The sequence below is a fragment of the Telopea speciosissima genome, chromosome 8 (assembly GCF_018873765.1).
Source record: "Telopea speciosissima isolate NSW1024214 ecotype Mountain lineage chromosome 8, Tspe_v1, whole genome shotgun sequence".
NCBI lineage: Eukaryota > Viridiplantae > Streptophyta > Magnoliopsida > Proteales > Proteaceae > Telopea > Telopea speciosissima.
In genome coordinates this window covers 1,395,254-1,412,086 of record NC_057923.1, presented here as the reverse complement: position 1 = coordinate 1,412,086, position 16,833 = coordinate 1,395,254, and the positions used below count along the sequence as shown (strand labels likewise).

Below are 16,833 nucleotides of genomic sequence, written 5' to 3'. Positions count from 1 at the left end.
CATTTTTTATCAAAATGGATTTTAGTATTGATTTTTTTTAAATAGGCCAAAATGAAAATGAAAAGTGATACCAAAGAGGCCTTAAGAGAAGATTCGCTAATTCACAGAAAAATATGCACCTAGTTAGGGACAGATAACAGGATCTTTAGATGAAAAACAAAATGAATAGCTACCTGATGAAGTTTCATGCTTCTGTAAAGAAGGCAGAGGGGGCAAACCTCCACAGGAGATATTATTGAGCATCGCAATTGCATCCAATGATGGCATGGGTTCTGCTAATAACCCCATTCGGATTATTTCTGCAGAAAGGGCTGGCCTTGCAACAGTTAGAGAATTGTACATTGAGGAACCCTTCTCCCAGACCATGCTCTCCAACAGTCTTTCTTCCAAAGAATTAAGATGTCGCCTCAACTCTCTCGGAAGAGACTCTTCATGTCTAATGAAACTCTCAATCACTTTGCTCAAATCAAAAGCTGTAATGCCAGTCCTCTCCAAGACTGCAGGAAACAACATGGTAACTGTCTTGTGTGTAGCTAATACCAGTTCTGCCGAACATGCAAGCATGCATCTATGAAACCTCTCATTGGTTAACAACGAGGTTAAGTTACAAGCATGCAATATTTGAGATTCTGCAGTACACATTGCTTCCAAAACCCTATAGTATAACTTCAAAGCTTCCATTCTTCTCTCTTGTGCCCATATGCTGTCCATCAGATTGGCACTTGGAAGACTTCCAGTACCAGGCCGTTCTGCCAGAGAACTACTTGGGAAGATGGCCTCCAATATTAAGTGGGCCCGCCGTGTTACATCATTAGTTACATCCCTATCACAGGATGAAAGAAAGCGCTGCAGTTCTGCTGAGGGAGTTGAAGGAAGTTGAGAAATGACGGTTCTGAGCCACTTTGCAGTTGTCATTGCTGTGCTTACTGGCGTAGGTGCCATCTTCAAAACACCAATATTACTAACATTTGCAGATGACGCAGCAGGAGAGCGTGGAGGAGAAAGTGGACTAGTTATAGTCTTTGATGGGGATGTCATAGAATCAAACTTCCGCTGCGTAAATTAGACACAGTAGCTTGGTTAACTAAATTGAAAATATTTTAAAGTAATATTTTGTAATGCAATGCTTTTGCAAAACGCACCTTGAAACCACAGATATTCACTGCACCCCCTGACAAGCTCCCTGTACCCAGTAAACTGTCATCCTGGTTAACAAACATCCTCTCATCCAGTTCACCCTTATTACGTATTGCATCATCATAATCTTTCTCTAGAATGATTAAACTTGATGACAGAGAAGACTCCTCCATTAGATCTTCAAAATATGTCAATCCATCTGTGCATTCAGAAAGGTAAGAGCTTGAGCAAGAGGCAAGGAAATTCTAACATCCCCTAATGAAATAATCAACTGTTCAAATTAGAAACAAAAAAAAAATAGTACAGAATGACCTGTATCAATATTTGCTAGATTCTCAGATTTACATTCTGATGCCATAGTGGGGTTTTTCTTCAAAATATCCACTATTAAATTATTGGCTTTGTCCATTGTTCTCCTCAACTCATCTTCTGAGGTATCATAAATGTTGCAAAGAGATGCAAGAAGGTCCACACCTTTGTTTCCTTTTCTAACTGCACCAAATATTTAAGGTAAGCACCTGTATAAAACTTAAAAGAAACAACGACAAAGTCTGGGAAGGAGGGAGGGACATATTTCAAATAGAAACTGCCAAAATTTCATGCATATTTTGAAGTAATTACCGAATCGAGGGCAATCATGGATAGAAAAATTCCTCAAGCGTACAGGTATGTGAAGAATCAAGATAGCCTGCCACAAATTTTCCACAGATATTAGACTTGACTTCTTTTACTTCTGTTAAGTAACAAGATCAGTTAAGTGCGCCCCCCCCCCCCCCCAAAAAAAAAAAAAAGGCGAGAAAGATCTTACTAAAATTAAGATATGGAAGATTCTGTAGAAAAATTTTACGGATTCCAGTGATTAATGATGTACAATGCAAGAAAGTAACTGACCAATATAGCAACCAATCCATTTGTACAAGTCACAAGGTCCTTGAACCGGCTGAAAGCATGGACACGGAGTGCCAAGAACAGCAACCATCCAAACCGATGATAATCTGACACATAGCTTGTAGATATCTGCTTACCTTCACTTTCCTCTCTTGTCAGGAAAAACTCTCTATAAGCACGTTTGTAGTACCTATGTAGCATGAGATAAACATTAAAAGATGTTACTAGGCACAAGCTTCAAGAGCAAACCAACTAAGATAAAAGGTAAGTGTATTCTTGAGAGCAGAGCAACAAAGTAATGTTAATAATATAAAGTCAATGCAATGCATCTTTTGCCAAAGCAGACGACACAACAACAGGATTTTCAAAGACAAATGTAGTAGTAGCATTGGGATGCTCCTAAGGTGTTTGGTTGAGACACAACAACAGGATTTTCAAAGATAAATGTAGTAGTAGCATTGGGATGCTCCTAAGGTGTTTGGTTGAGTATTTATAATCATGCCAAATTCCAACTCCTAGATGTTCTTTTAAGTAAAAACCATGAGATTTCTTGAATTGCAGCCCATACACACACAATATCTCAAGTATGAAACCATATATTTCATTTGATCCTTTGTGTCCCACCAAATTAGACATGTCTACGTACTACAGGTATAGAGCCACACAAAAGACATCAGTATAAATAGGGTGCAAAACAAGCAGGGGTGCCAAGTTAAGCCTAGACTAAAGTAATCCTCACAGTAATAGTAATGTAGATCAGAAGAACAGGAGAAAGAGCAGCAGACCAGCAGGCCTTTGGCTGTCGGTTGTGTCAGAACTTGATCAAGAGAATGAGCCAATCGGCTAGACCACTACAGTGTCCAGTTCTGTTGAAACACTTTAGTTCCTTACTCTATGAGGGCACTTCAAGCTAGCCAATTGATGGGACAAAGTTGGAGTCTTAAAAGTTTCTCTTTATTTTATTTCTTTATAATTTTATTTTATCCTTAGCTGGAATAGGCCTAATGTTAGTAATCCAGCTTAACTTTATCTTAACTCTTTATCCCTATCTTATCCTATCTGTAAGAGTGACTTGTATTGAATTAGGGACCTTCTCCCTAGCTATTTTTATCATTTCTTTAGGATAAACTTACCTGTAATTCAATCTTTATGTTATCCTATTACTGGCTAGCAAAGGCCATAAATACATGTACAGGTGATGCGACCATGGAATCTAAAACCCCAATTTCGGGTCGCTATGGGCCCATCCAAGTGTACAATAGCCAAGAATTAAAGAATGATGGCAATTCTGTAAATAAACTAAAGATTGCAAAGGAGGGTGCAAGGGGCAGGACTAAAATCACCATAGGAGAAGTTGTAAGGAAGGACATGCATAGTCTAGGTCTTGCACCAAGTATGACCTCGGATAGAGCCTATTGGCGGGCAAGGATCCATGTAGCAGACCCCATTTAGCTGAGATTCTCCTGACTTGCTAGGCTGTGCCTCTTTCCTCTTACTTTTATCTTGCTTTCTTTCTTTCTTTCTTCCTTTTTCTTTTTAGTTTCCATCTTTCATTTGTCATTTCTCATTTTGCATTCCTCATTCTCATTTCCAACTCCTCTTTTCTCTATCTCCTCATTACCTCTTTTTTTTGGGTAAATTACACGACACCCCCTGGTTTTCAAACGAAACTCAACTCACCCCCTGGTTTTTGAAAAAACTCCGTCCCCCTCTACAGTAACAGTGTTACCTTAAATCAAACCAAAAGGTGAAATGACAAATTTAACCTCAGCCAAAATAAGATAAACAATGACATTTGAGGTACCCAATGTTTGTAGAAAATGCATTTGAGATACCCAAACCCTTTGAAGGCCACAATCGACCGAGAACCTTCTAGTATCGCCCTGCCGCTGCCACTGCCTAAAGAATCTCTGCCGGTGAGCTCTTGCACCTTAGCCCTGAACTCAGAGGCAGTGGTCTTTACCATTATAGGGTTTGAGATGTACACAACCTTGATGGGTTTTGATTTTTTCTTTGGTTTGGCCCTTTTGCAGCTCTTGCTGCTTTGATGAACACTGATTTTGAAAGTCTAAGAAGTTCTTGCTCGAGTGTTGTAGCACCGCTGCCTAACTTCCATCTACACCCAATGCTCTTACATCTATTGTGCCTTCTATGGAGATTTATCTACAGGAATCAAGTTTTATGGCTGGTGTTATCAAGTTCCGAAACTGTATTCTAGCATCATCGATTTTTGAAATTAATTTCAATCCAGCCAGCAGATCTCTTTCTATCTGTCAGGGACTTATTCATCTACTTGGTAAGGCTACTCGATCAAGATTGAAGCTGGTCTGAGCAACTGATTATGTACTATAAGAAATATCCAAACAAGGTTTGTAATACTCTGTTTTCAAGTTTTTTTTCCCAGATCGATATCCTCTATCGTTTATGATCTGACCAGAAGATCTATCTCAGTTTTTAGGGGATTATTACCCCTTTCTTGAAGGCCACTCGATCCGAGTTTGGTTTCCATCTGAACCCCAAATCTTATTTTATTGCAAAATCACCAAATTCTGATTTTATTTACTTCAGATTTGCAGTTTTTGGGCTGCAGTTTATATCAGTTCTCTCTATATCATTGAACGTTTGTGGGGTTTGCATTCCCTACTACTGGTCTTCATATTTCCAGCCTTGAGATCGACAAGTGGCTGGGGAAAATCCGTTGTTGCAGCTTCATTCCATCGCTTTTTTTTCTTTCATTTTATGTTCTGAAATATATACCCTAAATCCCCCTCTTTGGTCGCCAGAACTTGCAGTGTTTCGGCAAAGGGATCTCAATTCTACCCAGAAAAACAAAGTAGCGTCAATTTTTAGATCTTCTTCTTCGATGCATGGCTCGACTGCACTGGCGGAGATAGAGTTGCAGGTTATGTGAGGAAGAGAGTGGTGTGGGGAAGAGGATAAATTTTGGGGTTTTTAGATCCAAGGGTAAAAAAGTAACTCTACACTGGTCAAGGGTAGTTTAGGGATTTAAATTTATTTAACTTGTTGACATCATCATTTAACAGCATAAAACTAATGGTTGGGACTAATTTGTCATATTGGGGTCTAATACAGCGGGTGATTTGAGTATTTTCAAAAACCAGGGGGTGATTTGAGTTTCGTTTGAAAACCAGGGGGTGACGTGTAATTACCCCTTTTTTCTATTTAGTCTTCCTTTTTCTTGTTTGTTTTGGATCCATGTAGCCGACCCCCTTAAGTTGGGATAAGGCTGTGTTTGTTGTTGTTGTATTGCAAAGGAGGGTGCAATTTGGTAATAAAATAGAATCTTAAAGGGTCAATATGGTAGACAAGAAGGAATGGCCATGGTAGGAATTACCAATTAAAAAAAAGGGCAATCCTGACACTAGAATGAAATAAGGACAGGAACAAGAATTAAGAACAAAAGAGGGGGTATTCTAGGAAAGAAAAGAATTATGGCGGCATTTAAACATTAGCACCAAGTCATCTTCTTCCCCACAATATCAAGAAGCAACTAGCGGTAAACCAGCATAGGAATAGGTGTAAGATCTCAAACAAATAGGCTTGTATTGGCTCAAAATTTCAGGGAGGGATTGATATCTCAATGCTCTATTGATTCCAGTCCACAAGCAGCTAGAGATTTGATTAAGAAATTCTGAAACAGATTCTAGCAGACTAATGAATACAAGACCTGATAGTTAATGTAGTTCATACACTCCATGCGGATACTGATTACAAGACTCCACAGGATGGGTCGCCCAACCTTAGGGTAAGTAGTAAAATGGCATACCCAGTGCACGAGGCTCCCACCACTGCAGGATGTGGGGTGGGCATTTCGGTTCTCTTGGGCTGCAACTACCTCCAAGATCATGGAATCACAGGAATGGACGAAAGAAGGATGTTATCGTGAATGGTGTAAGCTCGATATTAGCTCCTTAGGCTAATATCGAGATAGGTGAGAAAGGGTGGTTCTGTCTAGCTTTAGAATTTATTTTTTATTATGTTCTTACTGTTTTGCCCTTACCACTTGAATATAATGAAGTTTAGTGGGAGATTGCACATATCATGTAACTCCCAAGTTGCATCTTCTCCTCTCCTCTTTCTCTCGATTCCTCTTCTTCCTCTTCTTCTTTTTCTTCAGTTATTGACATGGTATCAGAGCTGAAGTACAACTACAGTAGTGCTCTCACGAGAAACACGAGAACCATAGAAAAAGTTTCAGACAAAGTGGCAACCTTGTTACCATCAAGAATTTGGTAACGGACTGAGTCAAATTCCTTCCCAAGTCCTCCTAAAAACCCCATAACAGCAAGTTGCTCCAGCTGAATTTGCATTTGTTCCACATCAAATGTAATAGGAAGTAGGGAATTAAGCCCTCATACATCCTCTTAAAATCAGCAACATATTGGGTCAAAGGACGACCCTTTCTATCAACCCTGTAGAACTCTTGGGACAAATCATAAATACGGGAAAGGTTGTTTTGTCCAGAATACAAAATATTGAGGTACTCCCACAACTCCTTCACTGTATCAATGTGTGTCACCAAATCGACTATTTGGTGCTCCATAGAATTCAGCATCTGTCCCAAGATCCGAGCATCAACTGTGTCCCATACTAGATCATCATCGGGCTTAAGTTTAAACAGGTGATCCTGTTGATCACGTCCCGTCAACACCAATTTAACAATTTTTTTTCCATTGTTGAAAGTTGGTGATCCCCTCCAATTTCTTCTCAGTGATACGATTGGAGGAGGAAGAGAATATCTCTTTAGTCATTACAGATTTGAAACCATCACCCATCATGTACTATCGGATTGATGAAGTGAAGAGAGAAGTCCCAAAAAATTCTCGAAAGGTGTCCAAAAATCGATTCTCTAAAAACCTAACAAAAATCGACTTTCGTTTTTTCTCTCTCTAGAAAAATTGATCTCGAACCTTGACAAGTGCTGCCGATTTGAAGCTTGAGCCTCCAATGTAATCTTCACTCCATCCAACTCCTTCAAACACTTCCACAAACAGAAAAGGAGACCTAGTTCTTAATTTATGCCACGAACTAGTCTCTAAACAATCCCAAAATATAGCATATGGTGTTGCACCCCTTCAAACAAAGAGTAGAAGAAACCGCAAGGCCTTTAAATCCTCTAACACACTTCAATCTTGGTTGTAGACTGTAGAAAAGAAAAGAAGGATCCAACCGAAGACTGTAACAGTACCTACAACTCTGATACCATGTCAATAAATATTTTTCTGCCCCTTTTGCTGATTTTATGACTCAACGTGGTATTATTCATCAGTCCTCTTGTGCGTACACCCCACAACAAAATGGTGTAGTTGAGAGGAAAAATAGACATTTAATGGAGGTTACCCGTTCTCTTTTATTTGAGATGAAAGTAGCTAAATCTTTTTGGGCAGATGCTGTTTTAACTTCATGTTACCTCATTAATCGCATGTCTTCCTCTGTTTTACATTGTAGTATTCCCTTTTCCTTATTGTTTCCTTCTGTGCCTTTGTTTGTTTTACCACCACGAGTATTTGGCAGTGTTTGTTTTATTCATGATCATCGTCCTAGTGTTTCCAAGTTGGATCCTAAGGCTCTTAAGTGTATGTTTGTTGGTTATTCTTGCACTCAAAAGGGTTATTGTTGTTATTCTTTTGAGTTGCGCAAATATTTTGTTACTGCTGATGTTTCCTTCTTTGAGTCCATACAATATGATAGTTCATCTTTTACTGTGTCTGATTCTATTGTTCGGTCTATTATTCATCCTGTTTCACAGGCTGCCCCATCATCGGCACCTCAACCTGTTGTGTTTCAACGTCACCAATGGAAAGTATGGGCTCCCCCCACTCCTAAGAATTCTGCCATGTCTACTTCTTTGCCGGCAGATCCTGCGATAGGTAATGATCCTTCTCCTTTGGCACAATGGCACTTCCTTCTAATCTTGATGTTCCTATTGCTCATCGTAAGGGGGTTCGGGCTTATACCCAACACCACATTTCTAACTTTGTTTCCTATGCTGGTTTGTCTTCCACCTTTCATTCTTGTTTACACACTGTTGAAAATCATCCTATTCCTAAGTCTATCACAGAGACATTATCTAGTCCTGGTTGGAACGCTGCTATGAATGACGAATTGTTGGCATTAGAGGAAAAACAAACTTGGGATCTTGTTCCCTTACCTTCAGGTAAATCTGCTATTGGCTGTCGGTGGGTGTATATGGTAAGAGTGAACCCTGATGGATCCTTGGCTCGTTTGAAGACCCGCCTTGTGGCAAAGGGCTATGCCCAAGTTTATAGTGTTGATTACTTGGATACATTTTCTCCTGTGGCAAAGCTTACCTCTATACGAATTTTGATATCTCTTGCTGCTACTTACCATTGGCCTTTATATTAGCTAGATGTAAAGAATGCGTTTTTGAATGGAGATTTGAATGAAGAAGTTTATATGGAGCAACCTCCTGCGTTTTTTGCTCAGGGGGAGTCTGGTTTGGTGTGTAAGTTGAAGAAGTCTCTATATGGGCTAAAACAGTCACCTAGAGCTTGGTTCGACAAATTCACTGAGGTTGTGTTATAATTTGGCCTGATGAGGTGTGGTAGTGATCACTCTGTATTTTTTCGTCATTCTGATGTGGGAAAATTATTTCTTGTGGTTTATGTAGATGAAATAGTTATTACAGGAAATGATGTTTCTAGCATTGAAAGTTTGAAGGTACACTTGTAGCAGAAATTTCAGACCAAGGATCTGGGAAGGTTGAAATATTTTATTGGTGTGGAAGTTGCTCAGTCTAAGAAAGGAATTTTGCTCAGAACGAAAATATGTTCATGATCTTCTTTCAGAGACAAGAATGTTGAGTTCTAAACCTCTAGATACTCCTATGGATCCTAATTTGAAGCTTACTATTGATGATGGTGATGTCTTGTCTGATCCTGAGAAGTATAGGAGGCTTGTTGGGAAGTTGAATTACCTAACAGTGACTAGGCTTAATATAGCCTTTCCTGTTAGTGTAGTGAGTCAATTCTTGTCTAATCCTCGAACATCTCATTAGGAGGCTATTGATGCAGGTTCATCATAGAAATTGGCTTATTTCTTTAGAAATAGGCCTAGGGTTGGGTTATATACATGTTGGGCCTTTGTTCCCAAGGGTTTTCTATGTATTAGGCCACTTTAATGAGCCTAAACTAGGGGTACATAAGTTGCATACGGGATTAGCCCAATACTTAGTTTATTTTTATGTTTTTTTAATTGAACTGGTTCAAATTGGGTTGCATCCAATTGGTTCAATTTAAGTGATCATGTGACTTGGTTAAGTGGTCATGTGACAACTTAAGTGGTCATGTGATGTAAGTTGGGCTGGATTAGGACTCTATAAGTCCAGCCATGTTTTGAGTCTATTTCCTTTAGTATTCTAGTTTCCTAGTCAGTTTAAGTTACCTAATAGGTTAGGGATAGGGTTAGGCCATTCCTTTTTAGTGTCTAAGTCTAATTTTGAGCCTTCTATATCAGTTTGTAAGGGAGGCCAGCATTGAGTACGAATTTGATTAATAAGAAGTTTTTGTTAGCTACCATAATTGTTACTCTGCTCTGTTGAGTGTTGCCTTGTGAGTAATATCAAGGTTGTCTTGTGAGTAATATCAAGGTGAGGGATTGGTGGACTCCGATCGACTCCTTGCATCTTGTAGATCGGGAGGTCCTTCTTCTAGTTCTTCAATCTGCTACTGTTGGAGATCAGTGTTAATTCAAGTAAGTAGTTTTATAATTCTGCAATTTCATTCCTCTTCTTAATCCTCCACTTAACCCTAATCGATCCCCATAACCCTAGCCTCACTCTAAAATCTGTCCAGCCTTATCCCTCCACTCGATCTCAGTTGCAGCCCAATCTATCCATCAAAACCCTAAATCCAATTCTGCCCTAAATTGCAGAATTTTGTAACTCATCCAAACCCTAACTTCTTTATACCAAAATAACCCCCTAGACCTGCCCATTAATACCCTATAAACCCCTTTCCCAAAATCCAACCCTAAACCCTAGATCCTGAAAACACTCCATTTTTACAAGGCCGCTAACCCGAAACCCTAGATTTCCAACTTCATCCAAATCAATCCAAACCTACACCAATAGACTCCTAAAAACCTGCACATCGTTACCAAATAAAACCCTAGCTCGAAACCCTAACCCTAACCCTAATTTTGCCCTAATTAACCTGAGCTGTCCCAATCGGCCAGCCTTGTTTGGTGATCCTATTACCCTGGTTCCTAGTGGGACTACTGCTACCTAGGACTTCATTAGCTATTATGCATGTAACCGAGTATAAATGAAGAAAACCAGAACCGAGAATGAAGGAAGAAGCGAGAAAGAGAAGAAGATGAGGAAGAGGAGAGAACTGTTAAATTGACCAGTCTCCCTCATAATTCTTGTATTTATAATCTCAAATTACAATAGAAAGGGGAACTCCTAATCAGATTAGGAATTCTTAATCATGATAGGATTCCAAGTTACAATAGGAAAAGAACCATGAAATAAAACTAGAACTAGAACTAAAAACTCAAACTGAAACTAAGACTAACAACTCACAGTAGAATTAGAACTTGACATGGTTAGAAACTAGGACTCCAACTAGGACTAGGAAAATGGAAGATACACATATCAACCAAATCACTGTTCATGTGAATAGTATCACGTGAACAGTACTTCAACACTCCCCCTCAAGCTGGAGCGTACAAATCATCTAGACCCAGCTTGGTACAACTTCGACGAAAAGCAGGTCCAAATAGAGCCTTTGTAAACATATCACCAAGTTGATTGGTAGTAGAGACAAACGGAGTAGCAATTAACTTCTTCATAACAGCATCCTGAACAAAGTGACAATCAACCTCAATGTGCTTGGTCTTTTCATGAAATACAAGATTACTTGCAATACAGATGGCGGCTTGATTATCACAAAACATTTGCATAGGCTGAGTAATGGGAAATCCCAATTCTTGGAGCATGGATTTTACCCACATCAATTCAGCTGTAGTATGTGCCATTGCTCGATATCTTAGCTCTTTGTTGCTTTAACTAATCCAGATTAGTAGTCAAGGGTTGGTGTATCTGCAGTTCTTCAACCATGCCCTTATAACTGGCAAAATACTCATTCAAGATTTTATCTCCTTGTTGAAAGGTAAAAAGTTTCTCATATAGATCATAGATACGGGAGATATTCCTTTCTTGAGAGAAGCTTTCACGCAAGTTATTCCAGACATCCTTAGCAAGAGTGTGAAACATCACATTGGAAGCAATAGCAGATTCAACACTGTTCCAAAGCCATATCTTTATAAAAGAATTTTCACGCATCCACTCCTCATGAGCTGTAAATGTGGTAGGATCCTTAGGATCATGATTAGGAAGATTATCTGTAATATATTTCAGTTTGCCCTTGGCATGTATGTAAGCTTGTATTGCTTGGGCCCATAATAAATAATTTGAAACTCCAGATAGTTTAATGGTGGTAATCTGTACTTGGACATTGTCTGATGGTGGTTTAGGATCAGCCATCAAGTCCAAAAAGTAATAGCAGCAGCAAAGTAATCGGCTCTTGAACAGAACCTAGTTAGGTTTAACAGAGAAACCCAAAAAAAAAAGCAGTAATATTCCAACCAGCAAAGAGCAGATAGCAGAGAGCAAAACACAAACAACTCTTACTTAGGTTCTCGATTAGGGTTTGAAAATCTGAGAAGAGTAGCAGAACCAATCGGCTGCAGTAGGGTTTGTAAACCAAAAAGTAGTAGCAGTAAATAGGGGTTTGAAAACCCAAAAGTAGCAGCAGTAAATAGGGTTTGAAAACCCAAAAGGAAGCAATAGAGAAGATGAACTGCAGGGTGAATCTGTAAGAGAAATCAGATTTCCCAAATTAATGGATCAATTGGAGATAAAATAGCACCTGATATAAAAACCCTCAATCGGTTACTGCAGGAAGTAGTAGAGAAAAAATTAAGTTGAATCTGCAGTTTTCAATAGTAGAGAGGATCCACAGATTTGGATCAGTATTATATGTAGAAGAAGTCTTCAACAAAGGCAGCTTCAACTTAAGGATCTCCAATTGACCTAAGAACTCAAGTAGGTAGTATTAGTAGAAACCCTAGTTTTCACTTGAAAACTCCATCTAGGGTTTAACCCATAGCGATATGCAGCAATGGGTTCTGCACCCCTTGAAGAGAAAAGGCTTTAGAAGACCCTCAAACCAGAATCGCAGATCACTTCCAATCTAAAGATGATGCTCTGATACCATGTAACAGAGCATAGATGAAGAAAACCAGAACCGAGAATGAAGGAAGAAGAGAGAAAGAGAAGAAGATGAGGAAGAGGAGAGAACTGTTAAATTGATCAGTCTCCCTCATAATGCTTGTATTTATAATCTCAAATTACAATAGCAAGGGGAACTCCTAATCAGATTAGGAATTCCTAATCATGATAGGATTCCAAGTTACAATAGGAAAGGAACCATGAAATAAAACTAGAACTAGAACTAATAACTCAAACTGAAACTAATACTAACAACTCGCAGTAGAATTAGGACTCGACATAATTAGAAACTAGGACTCCAACTAGGACTAGGAATATAAAAGATACACATATCAACCAAATCACTGTTCATGTGAATAGTATCACGTGAACAGTACTTCAACAATGCATATTTTATGCTATCTTAAAAAGGCATCAAGACGTGGTCTTCTCTACAGTGATCATGGCCATGGGTAGATAGAAGGTTTTTCAGATGCTGATTAGGCAGGGTCTCCAGTTGATAGGAGGTCTACTACAGGTTAATGTGTGTCTGTTGGAGGGAATTTGGTGTCCTGGAAGAGCAAGAAACAGACAATAGTAACTCATTCCAGTGCAGAGTCAGAGTACAGGACTATCGCACATGTTACCTGTGAGTTGGTGTGGGTGAGACAGGTGTTGGCTGAACTTGGCATTGTTGATGATTCTCCAATGAAACTGTGGTGTGACAATCAAGTTGTTGTCCATATTGCTTCAAATCCGGTGTTTCATGAAAGGACAAAACACATTGAAGTTGACTGTCATTTTGTTCGAGAAAAGCCACAACAAGGGTTGATTTCTCCTGGTCATGTTCGTACAGGAGAACAACTTGCAGATGTGTTCACAAAGTCTTTGGGGAGTGCAAGAGTGGATTATATTTGTAACAAGCTAGGCATGGTTAACATCTATGCTCTAACTTGAGGGGGAGTGTTATCGTGAATGGTGTAAACTCGATATTAGCTCCTTAGGCTAATATCGAGATAGGTGAGAAAGGACAGTTCTGTCTGGCTTTAGTATTTATTTTTTATTATGTTTTTACTGTTTTGCCCTTACCACTTGAATATAATGAAGTTTAGTGGGAGATTACACATATCATGTAACTCCCAAGTTGCACATCTTCTCCTCTCCTCTTTCTCCCGATTCCTCTTCTTCTTTTTCTTCAGTTATTGACAAAGGAGAAGGAAAAGAAGAGGAAAATAAATAAGGAGGGAGAGAGGAGAACTCAACCAAGGGGGAATGAGAGAGGAAAGGAGGGGAAGAAGAAACAAGAGACTAAGAACAACAAAAAAAAGAGAAAGGGGAACCAGTTTGCAGAGAAGAGGGAGAGAGGGAGGGGAGGGCGCACAAGCACAGGCCACGCAAGCAACACTCAAACCAACTTAACTTTTCCTTCTTCAAATCTAAGTCCCAATAGTAGGGTACATGGATATAAATAAAAGAAGAAACCCACCTTAAAACGAAACCCATTCTAGTTTGGAAACTCAAAACAATTATGAGACTAAATCCTACGTAGCTATCTCCTACTTAAACTACCCAACTACATTAAAAGATAAACTGTCAACCCCAATATAGAAATAAATAAAATCCAAAAACATCCTCCTAGACCAAATACCCAAATTTGGACCCAGCTCCCAATCTGAGTTCCCAAACGGGTTCAAGGCGGTTCAACCACGTCTCTGAGTTCAGCTGTGGATTCAGTGTTTGCTTGGTGGATTCCATGTAAGGGGGCTCTGGTGGATTCCTAACCTGAAACTAGGTGGATTTCTGGTCAATTATCGTGTTTCTTTCTTGTTTCTTCTGTCCAACTTCAGTATAGATCTATCCCTTTCTATTGTCTGAGATGGTATTAAATTGCTATTCTGATTCTTTGATATTCAGCTTCAGATATGAAAGTTATCCAGTCGATGGATTAGTTCTGGGCTGCTATTAGCTTTCCTAGTAGCTAATGCAGGTCAAAAGAAGGATCAGCTATGGTGGACTTTAGAGACAGAATAAGAGAAGATAAGGGGCTGTTCCGGGGTTGCAAACAGTACCCATGAACAGTAACATAAACAGTAAGGAGAGAAAAGAGAGGGGGTGAGTCAGTAACATAAACAGTAAGGAGAGAAAAGAGAGGGAGTGGAGGGAGAAGACTACAAGGCCAGCATTCACACACCAAACTGGTAAGGTGGAGGTGTACCCAGTGCACGAGGCTCCCGCCACTGCAGGGTCTGGGGAGGGTCATAATGTACGCAGCCTTACCCCTGCTTTCGCAGAGAAGCTGTTTCCAGACTTGAACCTGTGACCACTTGGTCAGAATGGAGCAACCTTACCGTTGCACCAAGGCCCACTTAATTCATACCATTAGTTCAAACTAAACTCCGATGTAGGGCTACATGCATATTAGTAGGAAATAAAATTCTTGAGAAATAATAATTCTTAAACTAGGAAACCAAAATCAACTCAAACAAGGAAACCCAATATTCTATTAAATGAAAGATTACATGATTATCCCATAATAGAAATAAATCTAAAGTATCCTACTAGATAAACGCAATCTAACCTAATTCTTCTAGAAAATTTAAAATAGAAACAAATAAAAAAAGGTGCCAACTTAAAAGAAGCTGGCTTAAACATTCAGACACAATATACTTAACTAAGAAAGACACTTTCTATACTAAATTAACTTCTTTTTTTTTGGTAAGATACTAAATTAAATTACTTAACAGCATATGGGACCCACACAATCTTATCTATATATTTAATCTCATATACTCCCTTAAATCCTAACTTCTGGACTTATAAAAGAGGACAATTGGCCCAATTGGTCCGATTTGACACCATTAACTGTATTAGTAGAGCACAAGGACTTCTCCATAACTCCATATTCTGCTGCCAGAATTTTTTCCATTTCTGCAGGCTATACAAAAAAATCGGAAAATCCAGATTATGGATCTCAAATGCAAGCAAGCCCAATGATCAAATCTGTGATCTGAGATATAAGAAGCAACTGCGTTGTTAAAGGAAGAAATCAGATCGATGGAAGGGGAGGGAAAAGAAATGAGATCGATCTGCTTAGAAGGAAGAAAAGAGAAGAAATTAGGTATGGGATACTAATCCCATATGCACTGCTCAAAAACATCATAACTATTTAAATAGAAGTTAACTCACTCACCAAGGGAAGACAGGTACACAAATAATATCTCTGTCCCCGTCCTTGTTTGCTATACTTATCTATGCAAATCCTCCATATGCAAGGACTTGTAAATCTCATAAGTTTCTAAAAACAATATTCAGGGAAGAATAACATAAAAATAACAACTGAGGAGTTGAACAGGAAGTGTTTGAATAGTTTATGAAAATTGTACAAGAGGCATGTTCCCCCAAATCCTAGAAAAAAGAAAGGGTAAGTGTTGCACTGTATATTTTAGTAAATAAAAAATAGAAAAGTAGGAATACAAGGGTACTCACTTGCTTAGAAGGCTCAAGTGCACAAAATTGGCCTGCAACTCCTTTGCCTGGTTCCAAAACAAAAAACGCAGAATATGAGAACAATCCTGAGAAAGAATTACACATAAACATGCATTTTTTCAGGTAAATAATATCAAGACCCTCTAATTTCTATACAATACCTCAAGTCTCTTCTCCCAATCCGCACCATAGTGATTACTCAGAATTGGACCAACCTTGAGAAAGAACTGTGGCATCTCTTTAAAAAAATCAACAACACTACAAAGCAAGAAATGAAAGATAACCAGAATAAAACTAGGAAATTTATTGATTAAAGTAATGCCAGTGAATATGAGAGGGTAGCAGTAAGATACTTCAGCTTAGCAACTCTTAACATCTGGCATAGAGTAAATCCATCTTCATCGCTCTCCTGCTTCGCTTTCCCAGCGTTCCCTTCACCCAGTCTCTTCACAGAGTACAGAATGAAGGCAAACCAAAATCGTTCAATTTCTTCCGGCTAACAGGAAAACAGAAAACAACTCTCGATTTGAGTGAATATGAAAACAAGTACAAATTCAAAACATAAAAAAACACATGAACTATTTTATCAGGCGAAGAAGAGATGATTAGTCGACCGTAATGTTAGGCTATACCGTTCCACTCCCAACGGCTGAAATGTTTGCTAACAGAAGGTGCTTGCTTTCTTTGAACAATTCCGTAGCCTTTGTAAGCGTGTATCCGTCCAGTGATAATCCACTCTGTATCCAGATCTCGAAATTTAGGTCATTGTCAACGTCAAGGGGAAAAAAAGGCAGTTAGAGTGAATAAAAGACGCGGTTCATAGTATAGATACTGCCTCTTTAAAGTGATATCTTTTGGGGGGGGGGGGGTGTGGGGAGGCTACTAATTATAAAAAGAAAATAATTAACCTTGCAGAGCTCTGTAAAACGAGCTTCCATGCCACCACTGTCATCGGAATGCAAATTAGCCGTAGAATTCATGGGTTTAAGGTCTTCCATTTTTTTCACCACAGTTAGGCAGATAGATTCAGACTAGCTCTCTCTCTCTCTATCTATCTCTCTGCATCT

The 16,833-nt window shown here is 39.1% G+C and overlaps 1 protein-coding gene across 4 annotated transcripts in view; it reads right to left on the bottom strand.

Moving 5' to 3' along the window:
* LOC122671458 (retinoblastoma-related protein) overlaps nucleotides 1-16,833 on the bottom strand; it is a 30,745-nt gene extending 13,912 nt beyond the window's left edge. For 3 of the 4 annotated variants that reach the window (XM_043868670.1, XM_043868673.1, XM_043868674.1), the window contains exons 1-10: nucleotides 16,675-16,833; nucleotides 16,399-16,503; nucleotides 16,120-16,262; nucleotides 15,928-16,024; nucleotides 15,767-15,813; nucleotides 2,029-2,215; nucleotides 1,759-1,825; nucleotides 1,450-1,629; nucleotides 1,143-1,336; nucleotides 174-1,053 (exon numbers count right to left, since the gene is read on the bottom strand). In XM_043868670.1, coding sequence (XP_043724605.1) covers nucleotides 174-1,053; nucleotides 1,143-1,336; nucleotides 1,450-1,629; nucleotides 1,759-1,825; nucleotides 2,029-2,215; nucleotides 15,767-15,813; nucleotides 15,928-16,024; nucleotides 16,120-16,262; nucleotides 16,399-16,503; nucleotides 16,675-16,764 — 1,990 coding nt within the window. In that variant the 5' untranslated portion in view covers nucleotides 16,765-16,833. The remainder of the gene's footprint in view (nucleotides 1-173; nucleotides 1,054-1,142; nucleotides 1,337-1,449; nucleotides 1,630-1,758; nucleotides 1,826-2,028; nucleotides 2,216-15,766; nucleotides 15,814-15,927; nucleotides 16,025-16,119; nucleotides 16,263-16,398; nucleotides 16,504-16,674) is intronic. The other variant, XM_043868672.1, reaches the window with a different exon arrangement.